Genomic DNA, 26,263 nt, shown 5'->3' on the forward strand with positions numbered 1-26,263 from the left:
AAAGAAACATAGAAGGAAGCTTATCAAATATCGATGGACCATCATTTACCTAAACGACTGAGGTTGTGAAACTGAGAACTTATATTGACTGTAGACTGGAGCAGCAGCCAGCCTCGTTGACTGATCCTGGCAGAATGAAGGGGGGGGGGGGCATGCAAAGGGTTGTGGGAAGGATCAATCTTGGGAGGTGTGATAGTACAGATCTATCACCAATGTATATAGTGTATATATACACTATATATAGTGTATCTAGACTGTGCTTACAGCGATTGGCTGAGAGCTAAGCCACGCCTACTGTCTGGGCCTTAAAGGGTTGTGTCCCTAGCCAGGTCGGATCATTCTGGACTGGTCGGCCACCTGTGAAGAGCTCCTGTCTTTTGCTAATAAAAGCCTTGGTTTGGATCAACAAGTCTTTGATTCTTTCGACGAGCTCTACAGGAGGCATGTCTAACCAGCAAAAGCCAATCAGACCATTGCTGTGGTTTACCACAGATATATAATTCAGTGTGGAAAAAGAGAATAACACTTCATTTCTGCAAAGAAAAAGAATTAACATTCAAATCTTTCTATTCTGTATACACGTGCCTTGTAGTTGTCCCCAGATACAACAGTTAACTCAGTTTTCTCTTTTTTTTCACAAATAGCTATGTGCAGCAATGGGATTTCTAATCAAATGCCACCACAACCCATTTGTTTGATACCGATTGATTGCAATGAAAGAAAGCAGAAAGACACATGAACTGCTGTCATCCATTTATGTTATTAAGAAAAAGATGTACATCCTCATTGGAACTCCATTTAAATCAATAATTAAGAAATGACTTGGTTGCTCTACTGATGAACTCATAGTTTAAAATCACAGTTAAATATTTTTTTCTATTTTCTGTCAAACTTAAAGCATCTTGTGAAATGTATACTGTAAGAATCTTTGGCTTGGCTTCGCGGACGAAGATTTATGGAGGGGTATGTCCACGTCTGCTGCAGGCTCGTTGGTGACTGATGTGGGACAGGCAGGCACGGTTGCAAGGGAAAATTGGTTGTTTGGGGTTTGGTGTTGGATTTTTCCTCCTTTGTCTTTTGCCAGTGAGGTGGGCTCTGCGGTCTTCTTCAAAGGAGGTTGCTGCCCACTGAACTGTGATGCGCCAAGATGCAAGGTTGGAGGCGATATCAGCCCAGTAGACTGTAAGAATATAAGCCAGCTAAAGTTTATATTTTCATATGATAAACATGACTATAACTGCATGTCCCTAACTGAAAATATGGACATAGTTCTCAATGCAAAACACACTAAACATATAGAGGATCACATTCAATTTTCAAGAATTCACCTAATTACATTTACTAGTCAGGTACAAGATTGAATTCCACACGTGAAAAGAATATCATGTAATAAAGATTCTTGGCCTTTATACTAGATGTTCAGAATGAGAATTTATTGTCATGGACATATGATGAAATTCATTTTTATGGTAGCATCAGTGTGCAAATATTGATATAAATCACCTTACATAATAAATAAAAATAATGCAAGAAAAATGCAGTCATATGATGTTGACCATAACACTGCTGATCACATTTCTCACAAGTGTCTGTCAATTGTGCAAGTCTGATGGCTTTTCAATGCAACTCCAAAAATTCTATTGGGTATTGTTTGGACCCAATGATGCTTTTATAAAAATGCAAACTGCATAATATATATTTTAAACAGAACCTAATTGCATGTGCTCATGGAGCAAAGTTTTTTTTGTGATTTATGTCATGTTTTGAGTGGAAACATGGAGCCTAATCACATTTCAGGAAACCAGAGCACCAGATAATCCATTAAATCTGTGGGGATGTTGATATTCTAGAGCACATAAGGATCTTGAGATAAATTCTAATTGATGTCCCCATAGCCAAATGAAATCTAATCTAGGATACTGAAGGAATGAAAGGGGATGCGGGGTGGGGGGGGTGGGGGTGGTGAGATTTCTGAGGCCTGAACTTATCTTTATATCCTCTATAGCCACAAGTAAGATCTTAGAAAACAGGAGAATAGCCAGTTTAATAAGAGCAATCGGGATAATCCAGTAAATTTTAGGCCATTGGGAAATTATTGAAGAATGTTTTTAAAAATTAACTTGCATTTATCAAAAAAAATTGATTGATTGGAGATAGTCAGTATAATTTGTTCTGAAGAGGATTCACAAAGATGATTGATGACGATAGGCTAGTAGATATTATTTACATGGACTTGAGTGAAGCATTTGACAACATCCCTTGTGTTCAGCTCGTCCAGAAGACAACATCACATGGGGTTCTTAGTGAGTAATTGGATAAAATATTGGCTTGGTTGATAAAGGGCTGTGGTGGAAGAGTAATTTTATGACTAGACATCTGTGCTTTAAGAATCAGTGGTTTGACAGTGAAGTCCCTGGTATCCAGCATCAATGGGGATTAATAAATGTGGGATAAGTGAATTTTATGATTGCTTAAGATTGTGTGGTGTCTCAATTTTAAACTTCCTTTTTTTTTAACCTATTTATTTTGGGGTTTTTTTCCATTTGCTTGAAATCTGGATGACAGGGTTCTTACTGTATATACTCATACATAATTGCACATACACATGTGCATATATATTGTGTCAACTATAAGGTATATTTATCTCTCTATATATGTGTATATCTCTCTTTGTATGTACATTCATATTAATATAGTACTTTTTCCAATTATCCAAAATGCTTGTGAAAAGACATTTTTTGGTTAACCGGATTTTTTGGATAACTGAGAAATTGCTTTAAGAAGCCCAGTGGCACCAATAGAATTCTTGTATCAGCATTTAAGCAGCAAGAAAAAAAACAATGGAAGGGTTTTCAAGCAAAATTACCAAACAATGTGATCTCTGCTTACAAACTAAGATAAATGCATAAATAGCTAATGCATAATTATAAATGCATAAAAATGCATAAGAAGCTATAATTTTTTTTCAACTTGCATAATTTCAGATAATTGAGAATTTTGGTTAAGTGGTTTCCAGATAATCATAAATGTACAAAAAAAACGTGCTTGTATTTTTATTCCTTAATATATATCTATCTCTGTGTGTGTTCGTATATCACACAGACATATATATATCTAATATATAGTATCTGTCTGAATATTTACACACACACACACACACACACACACACACACACACACACACACACACACACACACACACACACACACACACACACGATTGATATGATAATTAAGTTTGCAAACGACCCAAATATGGCTCACTTGGTCCTCACCTTTTACCCAGCCAGCCTTTACATCCAGCACATCATCCTTCATCATTTTGGCCAGCCACACAGCATCCCACCACCAGCCATATCTTCTCATCCCCACCCCTAGGTTTCTTCTCCAGGCACCACTCTGTGATTATTTGATCCCTTCACATCAACAGCCCATCCTTCTCTGCAGGAAGTTCAGCACATGTTCCTATACCTCCTCTCTCACCATCATTTACATAACTGAACTTGCCTTTTAGGCAAGGCAAAAATTCACGTTCACCTCTTCTGCATTTCATGCGTCTGGCATGACTTCCTCTGTGTCGGCAAGACCGAGCAGAGTCAGGCAATCAGTTTTCAGACCAAATGTTCTCTGTCTCCGATGGCAATTCCATGCTCCTGGCTGTATACCCTTCCCATTGTCCCACCAACCTGCCTGTCTTCTCCTTCTTCTATTGACCAGGAGAAGCACAAATTAAACTAGAAGAACATCAACTCATATTCCTGGATAATCTGCAGCCCAATGACATGAACATGGAATTTTCCAATTTCTGTTAACCCTTACCTCCCCTCTCTTTTCTTCTGATCCTTTCCATTTCCATGCACCTCCCATTTTCCATTTTAGTCCCTCTTCTCTTCCAGTTTCTATCCACCTACTACAACATGCTTTGTCTGCTGGATCCCTGTGGTAAACCACTGTTATGCTATGATTGGCTAGTGTCGGCAGGCCACGCCTCTTGAGACTGATCCTATCCATATCCCTTTGCATCCTTTCCATTCCACTCTGCCTTGATCAGTCAATGAGGTTGATGGCTGTTCCACTCTCTAGTTAATAAAAACCTATCAGTTTCACAACTTCAGTCTTTTGTGATTATTGATGGTTCATCACTGCCCTTCCCCACTGAATTTTATTTGCTCTTCCATAACAGATTCCCATCATCATTTCCCATACCTCTCAGATTCCAAGACTTTTTTGCCCTTTGTATCCCTGTTTATTATGCTCCACTCCCCGTCTGCATTTTCACCCACACCTCACCCCATTGTTTCCATCTGCCTTTTTTAAACCCTTGTGTGCTTTCACCAATTGCCCACCTGCCTCTGCCTCCCATCTTCACCTCTTTTCCTCCTGCACCTAACTCCATCTGTTCATCATCCCTCCCTCCTCCGTGGTTCACCTACCGTCTGCTGGACTCTGTCTCATTCCTCCACCTTTCAGCTGTACGCTGGCTCTCTTCTTCCACTCTCACTCCTGAACATTGACAGTTTCTCCCTTCACTCCACTCCCACCCGACAAAATGCTGCTGATCCACCGAGTTCCTGCACTAGTTTATTTTGTAGCTCGATCAAAATTTGATCAGACTGCATTTGGAGTACTGTGCATAGTTTTGATTTTGGAGAAGGTGCAGAGGACATTCACCAGGATAATGCCAGCAATGTGGTGTTTTAACTGTAAAGAGAGTTTGGACACTCTTGGATTGTTTTGTCTGGACACCCAAGGTTGAGGGTGACTTTTTGGAAGCATTTACAAATTTTAAAATATCAAAAAAAAAGACATACAGCACAGTAACAGATGCTGTCAGCCCACAAACCCAGACAATCCAATTTGACCTGCAGACCCAGTTTGTTTTGAATGGTGGGAGGAAACCAGAGCACCTGGATGAAACCCAAGAAGACATAGAAGAGTGTATAAACTCCTTACAGACACTACCGGATTTGAACCCTGTTCGCTGGTGTTGTAACAGTGTTGCGCTACTAGAGGGCAGATGTCTAAGGTGATGGGCATAAATTTAAAGGAGATGTGCAGGGCAAATTTTTGGACACTGAGTGGTGGGTGCCTGGAACACTGTATAGGGTGGGGTTAGAAGCAGATGCGACAGCAATATTTAACAGGCATTTGGACAGACATGCAAATAGACAGGGATTAACGTTGAATATAAGAATTAGGAGTAAGACGAGATCGACTGGCTCATTGAGGCTGCTTCGCCATTCAAAAAGATCATGGTTGTTCTGACCATGGACTTAGTTCCACTTACTTGTCTGTTCCCCATAACTATTAATTTCTCAATTTTTCACCAAAAAAATTGAAATATGTGATTAATTAGATTGGCATTGTGTTTGGCAGAAACTTGGTGAGGTGAAGGGCCATTTCCTGTGCTATATTGTACTCTGTTCTCGTACAGTTTTAAGCATGTTAGGAAAATGGCAGTTATTCACACACTTATTGAAATGTGATATTTGAAATTCTTTCCATTCATTCTCTTTACAAGATGTGTCCTTCCATTTTTAGCAACGACCACGATTAATAATTAATTTCAGTTTCTTTTTTTTTAGATGGTTCCCCTGTGACAGGGAATGTGATATATTAATTCACATTTTTTTAAAAGATTGCCATTTCATACATGGTCTGGGTAAGAATTCAGAATAATAAATAATCTAAAAAAGATGACTGAATTCTCCTTTACTGATTTGTGGTTTGAAATTATACTGATTTACTAATTCTCTAACATGCAATTCCAGTAAAATGTATCTTCACCTTCCACATTTCATTGAAAGCAGAGAAGAATTTCTGACCCATGTACTTTTTGAATGGATTTTCAATTTTTTCTTCCTATAGCAAACAGACTAAACTTTTCTCAAAGTTAATGGAACATTTGCAGACTTCCAATTAAAAAAGAGAAAAAAGTTACCAATATTGCCTTGGATTTTATTTACTTCAGATGCAAGGAGTTTTGTGACATTTATATTTGGCAGGCAATAAATGTAATTAAAAACATGTCAAGATTGAAGGATGTTCAAAATAAATCATGCAGGGAAGGAAGGACTTAAGTATTTAGAAATGTCAGATTATTGGGCATGGCCTTTAATCTAGTATAATTCTAGATTATAATCTAGTATAATCTAGTAAAAAGGGCATGTCCTTTAATCTACTATAATTCTAGATTGTAATCTAGTAAAAAAGGGCATGGCCTTTAATCTAGTATAATTCTAGATTATAATCTAGTAAAAAAGGGCATGGCCTTTAATCTAGTATAATTCTAGATTATAATCTAGTAAAAAAGGGCATGGCCTTTAATCTAGTATAATTCTAGATTATAATCTAGTTTAATCTAGTAAAAAGGGCATGGCCTTTAATCTAGTATAATTCTTAATCATGAAACAGAATCTGAAATCAACATTGAACAATTTATATTATTTTGTGCAGAGCAAAAGGAATTTTTAATCTATTCAAGAAATTCAGAGATCCGAGGAGTTGATGTTGATAATCCATATTACAACTACATCACACCATTTACTGATCCAGACATCAGTCAAGTTAAAACCATTGATTTTGATGCATTGGAAGAACGAATTTACTGGTCTGATTTAAAGCCCCGATTTATAAAGCGAGCCTTCATAAATGGCACAGGAATAGAAACGGTGGTCTCGGCAGGTAAGTGGAAATCAATGATCAAAACAAAACACCAACAAAACACTGACATTATAAAGCAAGAATCCTGGGTATGCATTTAGTTTTAACTAGATAATTCCTGAGCTAAAGTATACATTGGTATCATGACCAGTTTGTGGAGAAATATTGAATTTGGGGAAAACATATTCAATGACAGACAGGTTATTTTTTTCACTGATGGGATTTAGAGAATCTGAGGCAAACACAGCCATTTTTTTCCATCCCTGCCCACCCTTGTGCAAATGATGGGTCATTTCAAGGGCCAGTTAGTAGTTGACCCATTCAGCTAGCATTACTTTGGCATGGAACGCTCAGGTGCAATGCTTTTGTGAATAGGAATAGAATGAAAATTGTTGCAAAAGTATTTCCCTGGCAAAAATTGTTGGAGTAGCAGAAGCAAAAAAGGGAATTATCTTGTAGTTCAAATCTATTTCTGGTAAAGCAGAAGAGCTGTGTTTATTTATTTGTTTCTTGAATTTATATTTTATATCCATGGAAAATGAGTTCAAATGCACTGTTGATGTAAGTGTCAATTACATTACTCCATTGAAATCAATGGAATCTATTACATGTTGATGAATGAAACAGGTGATCGTCATTCATTCATGCATTTAGCTACAGAGCTCAAGTCTCCTTTTTTTAAAAAATTTAACCTTTGAGATGTAAATACAATGAATTGAAATTGAATATTTTTGATTGTTCCCATTTTGGGAGAGAGAGTTTCATTGGGTTAGCATTGTTATTGTCACTGGGTAATTGATGTCCAGGTGAAGCACTTTAATGGCAGTTATGGAGAGATTAAGCAGAAGATAATTAAAAAAAAAATAGCTGAGGAGTTGTTGCTGAGTGAATTAACGAGACAGCAATATATTGAAGCAGTGTCATCTCAGGCTATTTGATACATTCCTTTTTCAGTGCTGTTTCCCTTTAGTTTTGTTGTAATGTTCAAGCAAATATATTTAAGCACAAATATGAATGTTTTTGCTTCCTTTATAGATCTGCCATATGCTCATGCAGTTGCTGTGGACTGGGTTTCTAGAAACATATATTGGACAAGTTCAGATTTAGAAGAAGCTCAGATAAATGTTGCAAGATTAAATGGCTCCCTACGGACTTCTATAATACACGGACTTGATCACCCACAGTGTTTGGTGGTACACCCACTCAAAGGGTAAGTTATTATGCCATTTATCTTACTACAGACAGCAAAAGAACACTAAGAATCCAATTTTCAGTTGGTATAATTCTTGCAAATGTATAAACAACTGAAGCACAATTCTGAGCTTGGTTTGTTGATATAGTGTAGTTGTAAGGTAAAAATAGCATTTATATGCAGGATTTTTATTTACCAATTAACTGCATTGCAAGCATTAACAGAACAAGAAAGAAAGAAAAGCCTTATTTATCTCCCAACCTCATGCGAAGAGATTTCAAGTGAAATTAAAAAAGGAAATGTTTGAAAAACTCAGTAGGCCAATCAAAATGTGTCTGATCTGCTGAATAGAAGTTTAGCAATTAGAATTCATCTGTAGGATGCAAAAATGAGCAGAAAGCATCTACGGGAAGCATAACCCAGCTTCATCAGGGAATGTTCATTGTGCAGTGGCATTTTTGGGAAATAGATTTTTATAGGTCTCATGGGGAAATGCATTGTGACTTGTTGACAAAAAATGCAATGTGCATTGGATCAGACTTTGCTCCAAAATTATTTATTTCTACATTTTGACTTACACAATACACACCATCCTGCAATTCCACCTGTGAAATCTTTACTGTCTGTGTGATGTCTGTACTGTCAAAAAATGTTTCATCTTGTTACCTCTTTGCCTGTTATCCTCTTTACCTTTGCTAAAATTGGAGAAATGGACCCTTGATCACACATCCCAAGAGGGCCTCATATTTCTGCCCACTCTTCAACAAATGTTTCTTCATATTCTTGGTACCACTTTTCTCCCACCCATTAACCAACACTCTGTGGTGGTACACCGCCGGCCTACTGCAGGGGGCAACCTCTGTACCTGCAGGAGTGGAAGGGGACAGGACAACACTTGGCCGGCTGTCAATCAGTCGGCCTGAATGGATCAAGCCCCACCCGGTCGGGTGTCAATCACCCTCCGGGATATAAGCCTGCGCTGGCCTCCCGAGGCCTCACTCAGAGTTGCTGCAGCCACAGCAGCCTGGTTCTGTGGAAGTCTTTGTGGATTAAAGCCTGTTGTACAGTCTTTAGCTTGTGTGTGTCTGATTCTGGCTAATAGTGCACCACACACTCCATGAACCCTTTATTACATTCTTTAATTCCTTTAATTAAGATAAGGATTATGTTATTATTAGGATTAGTGCTGACAAGATTATGATGACACACATACTTATAGGTAAATTGGGACCAATTATTATAGATACATTAATGCAGTTGCATTTAATACTATGATTTTTAGAAATTCTTTAAGGAGGGTAGGCCATCACATTTTTTTCTCCATTTGTTCTGAAGCTTTTATTTACTACACCCTGTTATCTGGAATTCAAGCAACTGACAAAAAAAATGAGGAAAATAAATAAATGGAATGAATAAAAATAAATAAATAGTAGTGTAAAATTGTAAAAGTAAATGTTCTCTGAAGTAACACAAACCTTTGGTGAAGATGGAAGCTAATAGTCAGCCAGTGGAATATCTTGGCTGTGCTTTGCTCATAGAAGCAGTTTGAAAAAAAAAATTGTTTGAATAAAATGGCGTTGGCCAGAATGAAGATCTGGTTGATGCCACTCACCGCTGGGGTGACTCTCTTGAAATGTCTCCTTATTTCTGCTTTATTTTTCTAAGTATATGAATAAGTTTAGTGGAACTAACCACAGAGTTCAAGAAATACAGCTTACCAGAGATGAGTCAACAACCAATTTTTTTAAATTTTAAATAATTACACACCTCACAAAAGGGAGTGATGTCTGCAGAGTAATTGTCTCTCTGGCAACATGCCAGCAGGGAAGCAACACGGTCTGTCAACCCACACAGGTCTGCAAACATGGGCTTCTCCCGGGCAAAGAAGGGGAGCCAGCCACTCAGTGTGGCGATTCTGCCTGTCCAGCTGTGTGTCTGCCACAGTAAGGCTTTATCTATAAACTTGGGGGAGGGGGAGTTTAATTATGATGGCGGCATGATTAGCATATGCAGTTAATGCATTGCTCTTACAGCACCAACGACTGGGGTTTGAATTTAAATTTAGTAAGTTATAAGAATTACCTGATTAAAGAAATCTTTACATAATTAAGGACTACAATACTGATTGTTTTCAAATTGCTTTACATTTTGCACTGTCATTTGTCTTTTAACTTTATTCTTAATGCTGGTGTATTACTTGGGTATTGGAAGAGTGAGTCTCAAGCAATCGAAAAACTTTCTTATCCGATATCTACCAATACCCGATGGTCTCGGATACCAGGGGTTTTGGTGTACCTAATTCTGGTTGACTTGAGAGGTTGTGGTCCTTTTGATGAATTGCTATTCTCTATATATTGAAGCTATGGCTATCACAGGTCATGGAATGGAATGGCAGGACATTGCTTCAAGAACTGTGGAGGACATTTTTGGATATTATATATAATGAAAGCAATATTATATATATTTTGCTTTCTGTCTTTCCAGAAATTACATTTAATCTTTCATAATATAAATCCAAAAACACCTTCCCAAAATAAATTTTACTGTTTTATTTAATTTTAATGTCCATCCTCATTCCGAATGACCGATGATAAGCTCTATCAATCTCATAGAATAATCCGCTGGAAATAATCTGCGAGGATTTATTTTGCCACCCAAAATGTATCCATAGCAAAAACCTAAGTCAATCAAGGGTGGTGATGGTAATGACGGCAACACTCCTTCGCAGCACCAGCGATCGGGACCATGGTTTGAATCCTGTGCTGTCAGTAAGAAGTTTGTACTTCCTGTGTCTGCGTGAGTTTTCCCCAGGGGCTCTGATTTCCTCCCACTGTTTGAAACGTACTGGGGGTGTAGGTTAATTGGGGGGTGTTGGGCGGTATGGACTTGTGCGCTGAAATGGCCTGCTAACGTACTGTATGTCTAAATTTAAAAATTTAATAGTTTCATATTTGATGATTTGTGTCCATATTTCCTATCTTACAGCACACTGTACTGGATTGATGGGAGTAATATCAGCTCAGCAAATCTAGATGGCAGCAACATCAAAAATCTTTTTATGAATCAAAGAGAACCCGTTGGTAATTCAAATATTTATTCTTTTGAAGCCTTGGTTTATTTAATGATTGACACGTCTAGATCTTTAATTGTTTGTGGTATGTTTCAGAAATAAACTTGCGATTGAAAATATTGTACTTGCAAATCGTACAGCAACTAACAGCTGCAACAAGTGGAGAGATTTGGAAATGTTGATAGCACATTTGGCAAATAGGAATCTTCTCCTGAGGGATGTTTTTATTTTCCATATTGGAATCAATTTCATCAACCATTTGTTCTCAAAAGATTACTGTAGAAAAACAATATATAAAGTCACAGATTCTTTGTTGTGAAGCAGTCAACCATTTGATTGTGTTTTTGCATGTCGGACATTAGTTTCTTTGTTAAGGAGGTCGATTCATTTGAGAATGGATCTGACCTGAACATTAATTTCTAATATCTATAAGTATATTTAATTTATCAATGATGTAACATTGAATGGAGCAGGTAAATGTATATATTTATTTTCAACAATACAAAAAGACTTAAACATCTTGTTGGTGTGCAAATTGAATATTATTTGGATTAAGTTAATATTGTGTGATTTGGTGGAACAGGTGAAAGCATGGAATGGTTAAATAATATACTTGATCTAAAAACTGGATTTGTTCTCAGTTAGCCACAAATTAAAAAAATAGTAATGGAAGTGAGTTTTAATGCCTTTGCAGGATTCACTTATATCAAAGGTAAGGGAACATTTTAATGATACAGGGTAGTGCTCATTACAATGGCATTATTAAAAATTAGACTCTGTTCTAGCAGGTAGATGAATTGTAGTCAGGGAGCCAATGTAGCTTTGGCAAGAATAAAGTTGATGGTTTAAAAAAAAGAATTAGAAACAGAATTAAGCCATTTGGTCCTTCAGTGCTTGTGAACATGGTTATGGTTAATCACTGATCTTTTCATTCCATTTCTGCTGCCTTCCCTTATTCCTCTATGCAATTTGATGCCTGGAATATACTATGTGTATATTTATATATTTTTTCTTTCTTTTTACATCTTTGGATCAATTTGTTGAATTGCTTTCTCTCAAAATACCACTTCAGGAAAATAATTCATTAAGTAACAGATTCCTTTCGCACAACCATGTTTATGTTCAATGGTCTTGTGTACGGCATGGTTAGTGTAGCAGTTAGTCCTTCACCTTGGCAGTGCCCGCAATTGGGACCGGGGTTCGAATCCCAAGCTGTCTGTAAGGAGTTTGTATGTTTTCCCTGCGTCTCCATGGGTTTTCCTTGAGGGTTCCAGTTTCTTCCCACTATTTGAAAAGTACCCGGGATGTAGGTTAATCGGGTGTAAGTTGGATGGCATGGACTTGTGGGCTGAAATGGCATGTTACCGTGCTGTTTGTCTAAATTTTAAAAATTAATACATAATGCATGCTCTTATTTAACAAAAAAAAATTAAATTGTGAGCCATTTACAAGAAATTTTATCAAAATCACAAGCAGAAATGAAAAAAAGTGGCTTCTGAGATATGGTGGCATGCAGAATGTTAAATAAGTGGAAGAGAAAAAAATTGAAAATATAAACAGATGGACCCGCAAGGGGACATTCAACTGTTGTATATCTAACATCCCCATATTGCAATGACAGGTAATCACCAGTTGGCAATACCATGTTAGGTCTGCTTTGTTCGAGAATGAGTGAGTCAGACACCAGACTGAGTCGAAATCAAGGTTCTTTATTACCGGATTGTAACACTTGCAACTAACAGTGTTAGTTGGAGAAGGCGCATTCTCCCGATATCAGCAAATGGTGTTTTTTTTATACCTCAGGACACGCACTTAGTAAATTATCATACCATTACATTGTCCAATGAATAAGCTGTTGCTACCCTTCTCTGTTAGTCTGCTGCACCGTATCTTGTTATTGCCACACTTATCTTGAGCATACAAGGTCACACCTGCATCCTGTTACTCCTTAGTACTGGGTGACTCCTTCTCTGGTCCCAACTCATGATGTTTTTACCTTACAACCATGATATTGTAAATGCCGCATATTGTACCCTAGTTATGAAAAGCAATTCTGTTGAAGTTGAAACAAACAAGTTTCAGAATTGTATAAATGGCACAGTATCCCATAACTTGTGTAAGGTTTAATGGTTTTGCTTTCTTTCTCCATGTATACTGCCAGAACTGCTGATTAGTAATCTTCCTGAACTCCAAATTGACAGTATACTCTGTATTTTTTTTCTTATAATACAGCTCAGCCCATGTTCCTCTTTCCAGAATTTAGTATCTTGCCTCATATCAATTAATTATTTAAAAAAAAAACATTGTCACATATCAGCATGCCTTTAGGTTTTATTTCTAATTTTTCATGCTTATCTATTCAGAAGAAGCTGACTGCATGAGGCAGATGGTATTAATTTAAAATTAAAAATGGAATCGTTCTTCGGGGAATTTTAATGGTAGACTGGTTAATTTGTTGCTGATGTGTTTAAGCAGTAAATAGGTGCACCTTTTTAAAAAAATATAACTCCATGCTGGATTCATTCAAGTGATTTTTCCCACAGGAAAAATAATCTCAGGGTTGTATGTGATGCCACGTGTGTGCTCTGATAATAAATCTGAAAAGTGGCCCAGCAGGACTAAAATTATCCTTGTGACTGAAAATGACTGTTGGCCATAATGTCGGTAAACTGCACATGATCCAACCCTCCATTCCCTGCATGTTCCTGTGTCTGTCAAAATGCCTCTTAAACATTGCTTTCATATCTGCATCCACTCCTTGGCAGGGCAGCTCCTTTAAACATTCCCTCCTTCACTATAAATTGATAAGCCATCTAGAATTTAACATTTCCAATAACTCGATTCACCTTCTTACAACATTAGAAATTGTGTCAATATTTCTCTTCAGCCTCTCCAGTGAAAATGATCCATATTTGTCCAAACTCTTATACCCATACTTCTTTAACCATGCTTCCACATTTTTCAGTAATGCAGCGACCAGAGGTGCTCACAATTGTCCAAACATGGCCAAACCTAAGTTTTATACAGATGCAACATGATTTTCTGACTTTTATACTGAATACTGAATACCCAACGCAATGAAGGCAGATTTACTGTATGCCTTAAATAATTCTCTGATAGAGTTTGTCATTGAGGAGTCTGATGATAGAGGGGTAGTAGCTGTCGTTTAAACTGGTGGTGCACATCTTGTGGCACCTGTACCTCTTTCCCAGTGGCAGCATGTACTGTGTGTTGTGGGTCTTTGATGATTACTGTTACCCTCCAATGAAAATGTTCCCTGTAAATGTACACAATCGTGGTGAGGGTTTTGCCTGTGATATCCTGGGCTTTACCCACTACCTTTTGGAGGGCTTTATGTTCAGGGGTGTTGGTGTTCCCATACCAGACTGTTATGCAACCATTCAGCACACTTTCCATTACACCTGTAGAAATTTTCCAGGGTTTATGGTGTCATACCAAACCTCCACAAGTTCCTGAGGAAGTAGAGGCACTGATGTGCTTTCTTCATGATGCCATTAGCATGTTGGGTCCAGGAAAGATCCTCTGAGATAGTGACTCCCAAGAACTGAAATTTGCTCACCCTTTCCACCTCTGATCCCTCAAAAATCTGTTGGATTATTAAGGATATTTGTCATGATCCTCCTCTCTTCTCGAAGATGAAGATAGAAAGATCGAGAAAGGGCATAGTAGAGTCACAGATAGTAAGACCAGAATGGAAATTAGCTGCAAAAATCTTACTTTTTAAATTAATTTTGTGTGTATACGAAGCAAGACAAACATAGATCGAGTGAGCCTATCTATGCCTAGAAATAAGACTTTCATGTGTCCCAGAAAGAAAAGATAGGGTTGACTTTGATCTACTGATGCTCCCTGACTTGTCACTGTGCGACTTGCGTCCACCCGCACATACGACCTATTAAAAAAAAATGTAAATTTACACAGTTTATGATGTAATTGACAAACTATAACAAGGGATACAGGGCAGGTAAGAGCCAAAATGTGCATTCTTACCTTGATAGTCAACATCCCGGGGTCTGTCGGCTAGGCGCAGCCATCTTTGTTCCTGTGTACATGTGCAAGTCTTCAGATGGCACATGCATGGTGGGTTCACATATTGGAGTTTGGTTGGCACATGGGCAAGAGTTTCAGGTGGAAAATCAATATTGTTAGGGTACTTAACTCTCGAAAATGTGTCGCCTGAACCCGCCACGCATGTGCCTATCGAAGACTCCCGCATGTGCACAGGAACAAAGAAGTCTACTGACTAACAAGGTGAGTATGCAATTCCTACATGCGTCCATTCGGAGACACAACTTGTCATCCAGAATGGACACAAGTCGTGGAGTACCTGTAGTTCTCATAAACATGCCTTTGATTTGGAGAAAAAAATACCACATACAAACTTTCAGTTCTTCACCTATATCTCGCAATTATACCAAAAATACTTTTCTTTTATAAATATGTACACTTTAATTGTTATAAACCCTAAAATAATTCTGAATTGTATTGCTTTTAGATTATATTTCATCTATTAGTGTTTAATATATTAGACTGAAACACAAAAGTTTGCAGATGCTATGAATGTAGTAAATAAACAGAAATAGTGGAGGAAGAGCAGGTCTTGCAGTATCCATAGGAGATGAAGATATATGACCGACATTTTAGATAAGTCATTCTTCAAGGTATGAGTAAAAAGAGGACAGGTGGTTGTATTTAAATGACTGATGAAAAGGGAAGAATGGGAGAGAGAGGAGTACAGACCAACAGACAAAAGGAATTAATTGAATATAATAATATGATTGGAGAGAGAAAAGTCAGAATTGATTGTCAGAGTGGTGATGGCTCTGTAAAAGGAAATGGGAAGGGAGAGAGCTAGGGGAATTTAGACAAAGGAGAAATGGTGGAGGGCATGGCTAAAAGAAGCCAGAGAAGTCAATGTTAATGCCATTTGGTTGGAGGGAACCCAGATAGAATATGAAGTGCTGTTCCTCCAATTTGCAGGTGGTCTCAATCTGACAGTGCATGAGAGCATGGACAGACATGTCCAATAGGGTAGGGAATTGAAATGGCTGGTGACTGAGATAGCCACGCTATTGTGGCAGAGCTGAGTAGCTCAATGAAGCAATCTCCCAATCTCCAACCAGTCTCTCCGATGTAGAGGAGACCACAACGGGAACACCAGATAGAATAGACGATGCCTGCTCATTCACAAGTGAAGTTTTGCTTTGAAGGACTGTTTGGGGGCCCGAATGGTAATGAGGGAGGAAGTGTGGGCATAAGTGGACCACCTACTGCGGTCACAAGGGTAGATGCTGAGGGGGCAATTGGTCAGAAAGGAGGAGTGGAAGATGGTGTCATGGACAGAGTGGTCCCCGCAGAAGGCTGAGAGGGGAATGTGTCTCTATTGGCGCGATCCATAGTAGGTGGCGGAACTGTCAAAGGATGATATGATTGATGCGAAGACTGGGGTGGGGGGGGGGTGTAGTGATGTTAGGTAAAGTCCCTTGAGTAAGGGCTCAGACCTGAAATGTTGATAACTGCCTATAGATGCTGCGAGACCTGCTGAGATCCTCCAGCATTTCTGTCCTTTAATATATTAGAGTCAGTGGAGATAGTGGAGTTAATAGTCACACAATTTTAATTAATAAAAACACCATTCTCTGCATTTACAATTTAGTTTATTTTTTGCAAAATAAATATCAACAAAAAATGCAGCAATTTTGATTAGGTGAAGCAATATCAGTGGAGCGAAACCTTTTCCAGCATCTTTGAATTTACTGAAGATTAGACTTCAACAGTTGTAAAATGTTGGGAAAAGGTTGGGATGGAGGAAAGAACAAGGAGAAAGTCTGAGAGAGGATGGGAGGCAAGACAGGTAAAGAAAGTGAAGTGGCAATGGAAGACTAAACAAAAGCTCAGTCTTGAGGAGATGGAGATTAGAAAAAGAACAATTATCTTGAATTGGGAAAAAAAAAGCGAAATCTCCACATTGCAGAACTTTCAAATAAAAACAAAAGTTACTGGAAATACTCATTATACTAAAAGAGTTTGTCAGCATTGACTTTAGAAGGCAGATGTCTCATTGAAAAATGAGCTCTATTCTTTGAGCTTAATTGAGCCTCATTGCAACAATGTAGGGGCAGAAAGCAGAGTGGGAGAGGGATGGAGAATTAAGCAATATATTTTAAACCAGAGCTTCTGCAAGATGGAGGAAGGGAAACAATCAGACATCCCTCATCTGAGCATCCTCATCTTCTTTTAGGTCTCCAACATAAGAACAGCATCTTTAGGACCACTGGCTGCAGATAAACATATTAAGTATTAAGATCACAGAATTGTACAGTACAGAAACAGGCCCTTTAGTCCAATTCATGCATGCCGAACAATCTATAGTCACAGAACACTAGAGCATGGAACAGGACCTTTGTTCCAACTCATACATGCTGACTAAATTGTCATTCTCAGCTTGTCCCATTGGTCCAAATCACTTCCCATCCACATATTAGGTCAAATGTCTTTTGGGCATCATAACTGTACCCACTTCTACAGCTTGCTTTGGCAACTTGTTCCAGATACCTATATTAATCTGCCTGAAAAGATTGTCTCTAAAGTCTCTCTGAAATCTCTCCGCTCTCACCCTGAACCTATGCCTTTTAATTCAAGAATCGTCTATCCTTGTTTAAAAAAAAGACTGCATATTCATTCACTTTATCCTTGTCTCTCATGATTTTAGATACCACTTTAAGGTCACTCTTCAGCCTCCTATGCTCCAGGGAATAAATCCTTTCCATACATCTCAAGCCCACAAGATGTAGGAACATCCTGGTGATCTCTTGCACTACCAATCAACCACAATTAGATAGAATTGTGAATAGGCTTTAATGACCTTGAAGTGTCAGCACAACTTGCATGTTGCTGGCCCAGTTCCAAGGCAGGTACTCAGGGAGGGGTTTGGGCGTAACCACCTTTATTTGGCTATCTGGGAGGGGGGTCACAGGTTCGGGGGCAGGTCAGCCCATATAACACATTTATACATATATATGCACAGATAGTCACACATAATGGTTGCACCACATTCAACCTTTTTAAACAAAATCCAGTGTGGTGGTGTGGTTTCGTGTTCATTCCAGCTTCACGATACTTCAAAGTCCCTTACAGATTCAACCTGTCCGATAATTTTGTTTGTCACTGCAACCGTCACAGGGTCTGCTATGATACAGCTGTCGGTTCCCAGGCAGTGTCTTGTGGAACAGTTGATGGTGGGGGTGGGGGGTTGGGGTCAGTACCGCGGTGCTGTTCAGGTTGGTTGGAGTTTGGGGAACAAATTTGAGTGTCGATAGTGGAACCCATTGGTCAGAGTTACCGAGGGAGCGGATTGACTGGTCGTTCAAGGGGTCTCTGCATGCACCAGATCCTGGATGGAGATGGTATCCTATCGACCATCCTGATAATCCACATATAGGGAAGAGGTGGACCTTCTCAACCAGAGAGTCAGTTTTGTAGTGTCTTTGAAACACCACAGGCCCAGGGTTCATCATCCAAGGCGGTAGTGTGGTTCTGAAGGCTGATTTCCTGGGGAAGAAAAAGAGCCTTTCGTGCAGTGTTGGATTCGTGGCCATGCAGAGAAGAGACCTGGTAGCATGGAGCTCATTAGGGAAGACATCTTGCCACTGGGAAGTGGGCAGTCCTTTGAATTTAAGGGCTAAGAGGACCGCCCTCCAAAGGTGGTGTTTTAAATCGCGGTCCCCCGGGTGTTAGAGCCTGTGGTCCTTCTCGTGGTTCTACCCTTGGCCAACAGGTACTGGCACAGCTCCTTGCTTATAAAGGAGGACCCCTGGTTTCTATAGATATAGCGAAGATGCCATATAGCACTTTTATGACTGTGGCCGTGGTCATATCCAGGCAGAAGATGGCGAATGGGAAGTGGGAGTATTCATCCATGATGTTTAAAAAATATTTACATTCCTGTTGGTGGACAGGAGGAGTCCCTTAAAGTCCACACTCAGCTGCTTGAAGGGGCGGTTGGCTTTGATAAGTTGGGTTTTGTCCAGCCGGTAGAACTGGACAACCCCCGTTGTCTTTGACTGAGTAGGGGAGGTTTCGGGCCCTAACAAAGTGGTAGAGCCTGATGACTCCAGGTTTGCAGAGGATGTTGTGGAGGACTTGAAGATGATCCAGCTGTGCGTTGGCACATGTCCTGTGGACAGGGCATCGGGTGGCTCGTTGAGCTTCCTGGGCCAGTTCAAGGTCTCGTTGTTGTTGGTGGACAGCTCAGTTCTCCACCTCAGGATCTTGCTGTTCTTAATTTTCCCCCACTGTTTGTTGTTGAACATAAAAGCAACTGTACATTAGTCAGTCAGCAGGGTGAATGGTTTTCTGTCCAGGTAGTAACTCCAATGGCACACAGCTTCCATTATGGCTTGGGCCTCCTTCTTGCCAGCTGAGTGCCGTAGTTCAGGATCCTGGAGGGTTCTGGAAAAAAAAATGCCACGCGCCTGCCTGCCTGGTTGAACGTGGTGGCCAGGCCGATATCAGACACATCACTCTCCTCCTGAAAGGCGATGGATTCATCAACAGCATGCAAATCCGCCTCTGCTATGTCACCCTTGATGCAAGTGAACACCATTTGGGCTTCTGCCAACAAGGGGAAGGTGGCCAGTTTCACCAGGGAGTGAGCTTTGTCCACGTAATTGGAGACGCATTGGGCATAATAGAAAAAGAAGCCCAAGCACCTTTTCAGGTTCTTGAGGGTCTGGGTAATGGGATTTCCAACAGTGGGTACATATGGTCTGGGTCTGGCCCAATGACACCATTCTCCACCATGCAGCCCAAGGTAGCCAGCTGTGAAATGCTAAAAATGCACTTCTTTTGATTCTAGATCAGGTTGAAGCTTTTGGCCACCTGTAAAAACTTGTGGAGGTTGGCATCATGGTCTTGATGGTCATGGTCGCAGATGGTCACATTTTCCAGGTACGGAAATGTGGCCTTGAGTCCAGTCAACTACATGGTCTATCTTCCTCTGGAAGACAGAGAGCCCATTAGTGACAACGAAAGGGACACGGAGGAAATGTTAGAGGCGGTTGTCTGCCTCAAAGGTAGTGTATGGACTGTCCTCCAGCCGGATTCATAGCTAGTGGTAAGCTGACTTGATGTCGATGGTCAAGAAAACCCAGAACTGGGTGATATCATTGACCAAGTCAGTGATACGGAGAAGTGGGTAGGTGTCCAGCAGAGTGAAGCAGTTAATGGTCTGACTGTAGTCAATGACCATGTGTTGTTTCTCTCTTCTCTTTACCACTACTACTTGGGCTTTCTGTGGGCTGGTTCTAGATTCTATGATCCCTTCCTCTCGGATCTGTTTGTCCTCCACTTTAATGAATGCTCTGTCCCTGGAACTGTACCATCTGCTCTTATTGGCTACTGGCTTGTAGTCGAGGGTGAGGTTCTCAGACAGGGACATTGGTAGGTCCTGGAGAGTAGAGAGGCCACAGGTCATGTTTAGGGGTAGCGACTGGTTGGCGTTGCAGACCGTGAGGGGCGGGTGGGGCTATTGAACTGCATGCGGACACTCTGTAGCTGGCACTGGAAGTCTAGTCCTAGTATGACTGGCATGCAGAGGTGTGGATTGATCAAGAGTTTAAAGTTCCTGTGCTCCATGCCCTGCACAGTCAGCATCACGGTGCAGCAGCCACTGATCTCTGCTGAGTGGGATTGGGAGGCCAAAGAGACCTTACATTTTGTGGTTAAAGTGAGGGACTTTTGCTGTACATTACCTGGGTGGATGAAGCTCTTGGTGCTTCCTGTGTCATATAAACAGTTTGTCAGGTGGCGGTTTACCTCAATGCTCATCATGGGTTTGGCCAGATGTTGCAGGGTGTTTTGGTCGAGAATGATGTAGGTGAGCATCTGATCGCTGTCCGAGTCACTACAGTGTTGGTTCAGCGGCACTCTCCAAAATGGCTGCCCCCATGTTACACACGCAGTGCTGTCTCATAAAGCCAGAAGTGGTGCCACCCCAGCTTGTCGTCCCAAATGCCCCGTCAATCGTCCCCGACCACCAGAAGTGACACCTGAGGTGAAGCTGGAAATGGGGTGGTCCAAGATGGTGGTGGCTGTCAACTGCATGTGGTGCTGCTGAGGGAAGGTTTGGACCTACACACTTTCATGTAGTGTCCTTTCTTCCTGCAAATGGAGCATGTGGCAATTTGGGCTGGACAAGTCTTCCAGGGATGTTTCCCATGCCTGCTGAAGTGGCGGTTCTGGCACTCGATGGAGGTGGCAGTGATGTGGGACACCATGTCCCAAGATAGCAGCTCCCGTGTCCCACACTTGGAAGCCACATTGCCCGAAGAGAATGCTTTGGCGCTTTGTTGCACTGTCTCCAGCAATTTAGCCAAGTCCACTACTTCCTGCAGGCTCTGATTGCCATTTTCCAGGAGTATCTGTCTGATGTAGTCAGAGCTGAACTCAGCCATGCACGAGTCCCATATTGGGCCTTTGAGGTGGGCAGCTGCAGAAACTTCTCAGCAGTCGCAGGCTTGCCTCAGTGCCTGCTTTTACTCACCTGGCACTTGTTTTCGCTGCTCAGGAGGAATTCTGCACATATGATGCTCGTCGGGGCCTGGTACTGCTTCTGCAGGAACTCCATCACTTCAGAGTAAGTAACCTAGTCTCTTATCACTTGGGAAACCCAGTGGCGAACCTGAGTGAAGAGCATTTCCTTCTGATCTTCGCTCTGCAAGTTGTTGCGCATCGTGAATGTGTTGAGGCAGTGAACTCACTGGTTAAATTTAGTCGAGGCCTTGGTCCTTAGGGTTGGTATCTAATTTATCTGCCTGTATTACCTTGTCCATGGTCTCAATTGATTAAATTGTACTGCCAATCAACCACAATCAGACAGAGAATCATGATTAATAGGCCTTTATCACCTTGCACGTTGCTGGCCCATTTCCAAGCCAGGTACTGAGGGAGGGGTTTGGGCGTAACAGCCTTTATGAGGATATCTGGGATGGAGGAGTTGCAAGTTCAGGGGGCGGGCCAGGCCATATGGCACATACATATATCTATATACATAGTAGTAGCACCACATCTCTTTTGCAACTTTTCCAACTTAAGGGCATCTTTCTGACCGCTGAACAACCAGAACTGCCCACAGTTCTGCAAGTGTTATCCCATCAGCACCTTGTACAGCTGTGTCATGATGACTAATGCCTCTTCTCAATATCCAGCCGAATGAAAGCAAGCAGGCCAAAAGCATTCTTCACCATCCTCTTTTTATTGAGACATCACTTTCAGGGAACTGTGTCCCTGTCCTTATCAGCCATTCTGTTCTGCAGAATTTACCAGGGCTTTGCCATTTCCTGTCCAAGTCTGACCCTGGTTTAACTTGTCAAAGTGGAACACCTCGCATTTGACAGAGTTAAATTCCATTTGTCCTTCCGTGGTCCATTTTCTGAACTGATCTTGGTTCCGTAGTAAGCAGTTATCCTTCCTTACTGTCCACTACACCATATATTTTGGAATCATCTGTGCATTTAATAATCATGTTAATTTCATTAACATCCAAATTATTACTGGAGATAACAAACCACAGTGAACCCAATAACCTGTGGCACATCACTTGTCACTGGCCTCTAATCAGAAAAGCTACCCTGCAACTCCATCCTTCAAGGCAGTTTTGAATCCAATTGGCCAGATCACTTTGAATCCCATGTGAACTAACCTTGCAGACTGTGATGTGAGACCTTGTTAAAGACCTTTCCAAAGTTCAAAAGTATTTAATATAAAAACCTCTGTAATTTTCTTTATGCTAGATATTCTTGCTTATCTTTATAGGAAAATATATTTACGTGATAAACAAAAAAAAAACCTGCCTGTGCAAAATGAACAAGGCTGTAGTTGCAGTAATTACAATATGCCTTTATATTAACTTTATGAGAAGTAAATTAAAGAATTACCTTTCATGCCTGCAGGATGTTCCAATTGCATTAAACTAACAATTACAACTCGCTGATGATTTGAAATGTAGGTGTTGCTGTCAGGCAGAAGTAGCAGAAATATCTCTGCACATACCAGGCCTAAAAACAACCAATTAGTGGTATAATTTGAGTCCTGAATGTTGGGGAAAGACTGTGATATATTGCCTGCTCTTCCAAGAGTGCTAAATAATATTTTGGATCATTTAAACAGTTGGTTGGAAAGGGGTTGCAACCTTTCATCTGAAAAATTATATGTCAAACAATGTACGGGAATATTACAGCCACTAAATCGGCCTTGACCCATAAACATCTAACATAGATGGATTGGCAAACATCTGGAATAAGCCGTTTATCCCTTCAAGGTTAAGTCATCATTCAGTTAGATTGTGGCCTTCAGTTCCATTTTATTCAAGTTTGTTTAGTTTAAGTGAAACCATGAATAAATAAATGTGCAGAGCCAGTTAAGGAATGAATTTCAGAAATGTGAGGAAATTCACTTCCTGATTTCACTTGTAAGAGGACAAATTTTAATTTTATATTTTGCCCTCTTGTCATAATTCCCTTAAAAGTGGAAGTATTGTCTTATAGTTGCCTGATAAATAATTCTGCTTTTAAAATAAATGTATTGAACACTGGGAATGAAGGTACTGAAATGTTGAGCAACAAAGAGTCTTGGAGTACAAGTCCATGAAAACTTTAAGGTGACAACACAAGTAGACAACGTGGTTAGGAAGGCATATGGACTTTTCACTCAACTGGTCAGGACTCTGCATATAAAAGTTGGGAGGTCATATGCCAATATCATAAAATCTTGGTCAAGCCCCTGCTGGAGGCATCATGTCACCAAACTGTAAGAAGGATGTGACAATGCTGGGAGAGGGTGCAAAGGATATTTGCCAGGATATTGCCTGGGATGGATAATTCAAATGTAAGGAGAGACTAAACAAGTCTGCTGTCTATGGAGCAAAGACGGTTAAGAAGGGAAATGTTTGAGGTGCATAAAATTGTGAGAGATATAGACAGCGTAGACTGCAGAAAACTTCTTCCATATCAGAAATAGATAAAACCACAGGACATATATTTTTGGGAATTGATTTGGAGGGTGATATTAATGACACCTTCATCACCAGAGAATGGTGTCCATGAAATGTATTGCCTGAGAGATTGGTTGAAGCTGGATTACTGACACTACTTAAGAAGTATCCAGATGAGCTCTTAAATATCTTAGGAGTAGGAGACAATAGACCAAGTGCTGGGAGATGTGATTAATAAGTTAAGTGTGCTCAGAGTGGATGAGTTAGATTGAATGGCCTGTTTCCATGTGGTATGAATCTATGGCTTCCATAATTAGATCATTAACCACATCACCAAATTCAAAAGAAACATTTGCTACATAAAGATTTAAATGTTTTCATGAACAAGCGTGATGTCCCTTCCAATGCTAATCACTTAACTAGCATTTCAATTCACCTTTTGTGATAGTACAGATCTATCACCAATGTATATAGTGGATATAGTTACAGTATCTAGACTGTGCTTACAGCGATTGGCTGAGAGCTAAGCCACGCCTACTGTCTTGGCCTTAAAGGGTTGTGTCCCTAGCCAGGTCGGATCATTCCGGACTAGTCGGCCACCTGTGAAGAGCTCCTGTCTTTTGCTAATAAAATTGTAGAGCTCGTTGAAAGAATAAAAGCCTTGGTTTGGATCAACAAGTCTTTGATTCTTTCGACGAGCTCTACACCTTTACAATTTTTTTTGTGAGCTACAAGCCGTTGCTGATTTATGGACACACTTCAGGATTGAAATCCCTGTGTGTATTGGGTGTGAAATAGTTCTGAATGCAGCTGATTGAACAGTAGTGTTTTATTTACATGTGTAGGGGAGTTGCAACAGGTGTAAAAGACACACACTCACTGGATTAAACAATACACTCACAGTCAGTCAAATTATTGCATACAATACATGCCACCCCTTGATATCCCTGATCGAACTAGGGATACTGGGCAAATAATACCTCTGCTCCCAGCAATTTGTCTGCGCACACCTAACCAATGATTCTCCAGCATTGCTCATAGTTCCCAACCTGGAGTGAGGCGCAGGATCATCTCAAAAGAGAAAGATGTCATGGGCTTTAAGGTGTCATCAGCTGGAGGTCTGTCCCAGGTATTAATAAACCAGTTAAAGGAGCCCATGACCAGGTGTGCACTGACCTGTGGGCAAGGATTGACCATGATAATCAGGTGAGGTGTTTCTGGATCAAGTTCCAGATGGAGAAGTGACATGCCCCTCCTCAATCCATATTCCCACTAGGTTCCAGACAAAGAGGCTCTATACCCCTCCACAATCCACATTCCCACCAGATTCCAGACAGTGGAATTACGTGACCCTCCACAATCCATACTACACTGTGGTCCTCATACCTCCTTACATCTCAGCATTAAATCCTCTAAGTACTTACCTGATGGATTTGTGTCAATATAAGGACGATAAAATTTAGTCACATTGACTCTTTTAACAGACTAAATTACTTAACAGATTTATTTGCAGATATTAAAAAATACATCGCCAACCGCAAGACAAGCATGCAGTTGTTAACTTCCAGTCAAACAACATAGCAGCTTTGAATAATTAAAAAAAAAGTTCAAGCAAACAAGTCAGTTGAGCTCATTTGAAGAGCCTTCTTTGCAGATTGTTTTTACTGAGGTGAGACATTTCCCAGTGGAACTACCTGCCAGTTTGCTGACAGTCATGGCATTATCTCTAACTTCAGAAGCATACGTGTCTATGTAGGAGTGTCTTGCCTCAGTTTCTCTTGCAAACAATTTAAAATCACCAAACAAAAGTTATATAATCGGATATGGGAAATCTGAAGGTTCAAGAAATACCCTGGAGATTGCAAAACGGAGTAAAGATTTTTGTGTCAATGACCTTTCATCATTAGTCTCTCTCACAGCAAACAAAAGCAGAAGAAATGACCCAACTTTCCTGACAATGCCTTTGTGCAGAGACTGGCCATTCTTTGGTTAACCAAATATCAGTCATTATTTGTTTATTTTTGTGGGATAATTTTCCTCCTTTAACTTAAATGCTACATTTTTAAAAATAGAATTTAATGGGCCTGAGCATGTTCAGCCAAGGGTTGTATTTATATTAAAAAAAGCCAGTAATATCCTTTTTATGATTCAACTCATTTCTGAATTCCACTCCGAAAGAGGGCAGAGTGGAAATCAAGGCAAGTGTGAGATACAACCTGATGAAACCACATCATCCAGTCCATAATGTTAGTATTAATTATATTCAATTGTTTGGTGTAAAGCACAACATCTTGAGGAGAGAGACCAGAGGCACATTACACCTGGT

At 40.1% G+C, this 26,263-nt stretch overlaps 1 protein-coding gene across 14 annotated transcripts in view; it reads left to right on the plus strand.

Moving 5' to 3' along the window:
- The window catches only part of LOC138761991 (low-density lipoprotein receptor-related protein 1-like), a 1,165,126-nt gene that overhangs the window by 589,310 nt on the left and 549,553 nt on the right, over window positions 1-26,263 (plus strand). For all 14 annotated transcript variants that reach the window (XR_011356692.1, XM_069935089.1, XM_069935091.1 and 11 more), the window contains 3 exons: window positions 6,457-6,684; window positions 7,699-7,873; window positions 10,841-10,935. Coding sequence is in view for 13 of the 14 variants with exons in the window: in XM_069935089.1 (XP_069791190.1) it covers window positions 6,457-6,684; window positions 7,699-7,873; window positions 10,841-10,935 (498 nt within the window). In the remaining variant the exon portion in view is untranslated. The remainder of the gene's footprint in view (window positions 1-6,456; window positions 6,685-7,698; window positions 7,874-10,840; window positions 10,936-26,263) is intronic.

Source organism: Narcine bancroftii, chromosome 4 (genome assembly GCF_036971445.1).
Source record: "Narcine bancroftii isolate sNarBan1 chromosome 4, sNarBan1.hap1, whole genome shotgun sequence".
Classification (NCBI taxonomy): Eukaryota; Metazoa; Chordata; class Chondrichthyes; order Torpediniformes; family Narcinidae; genus Narcine; species Narcine bancroftii.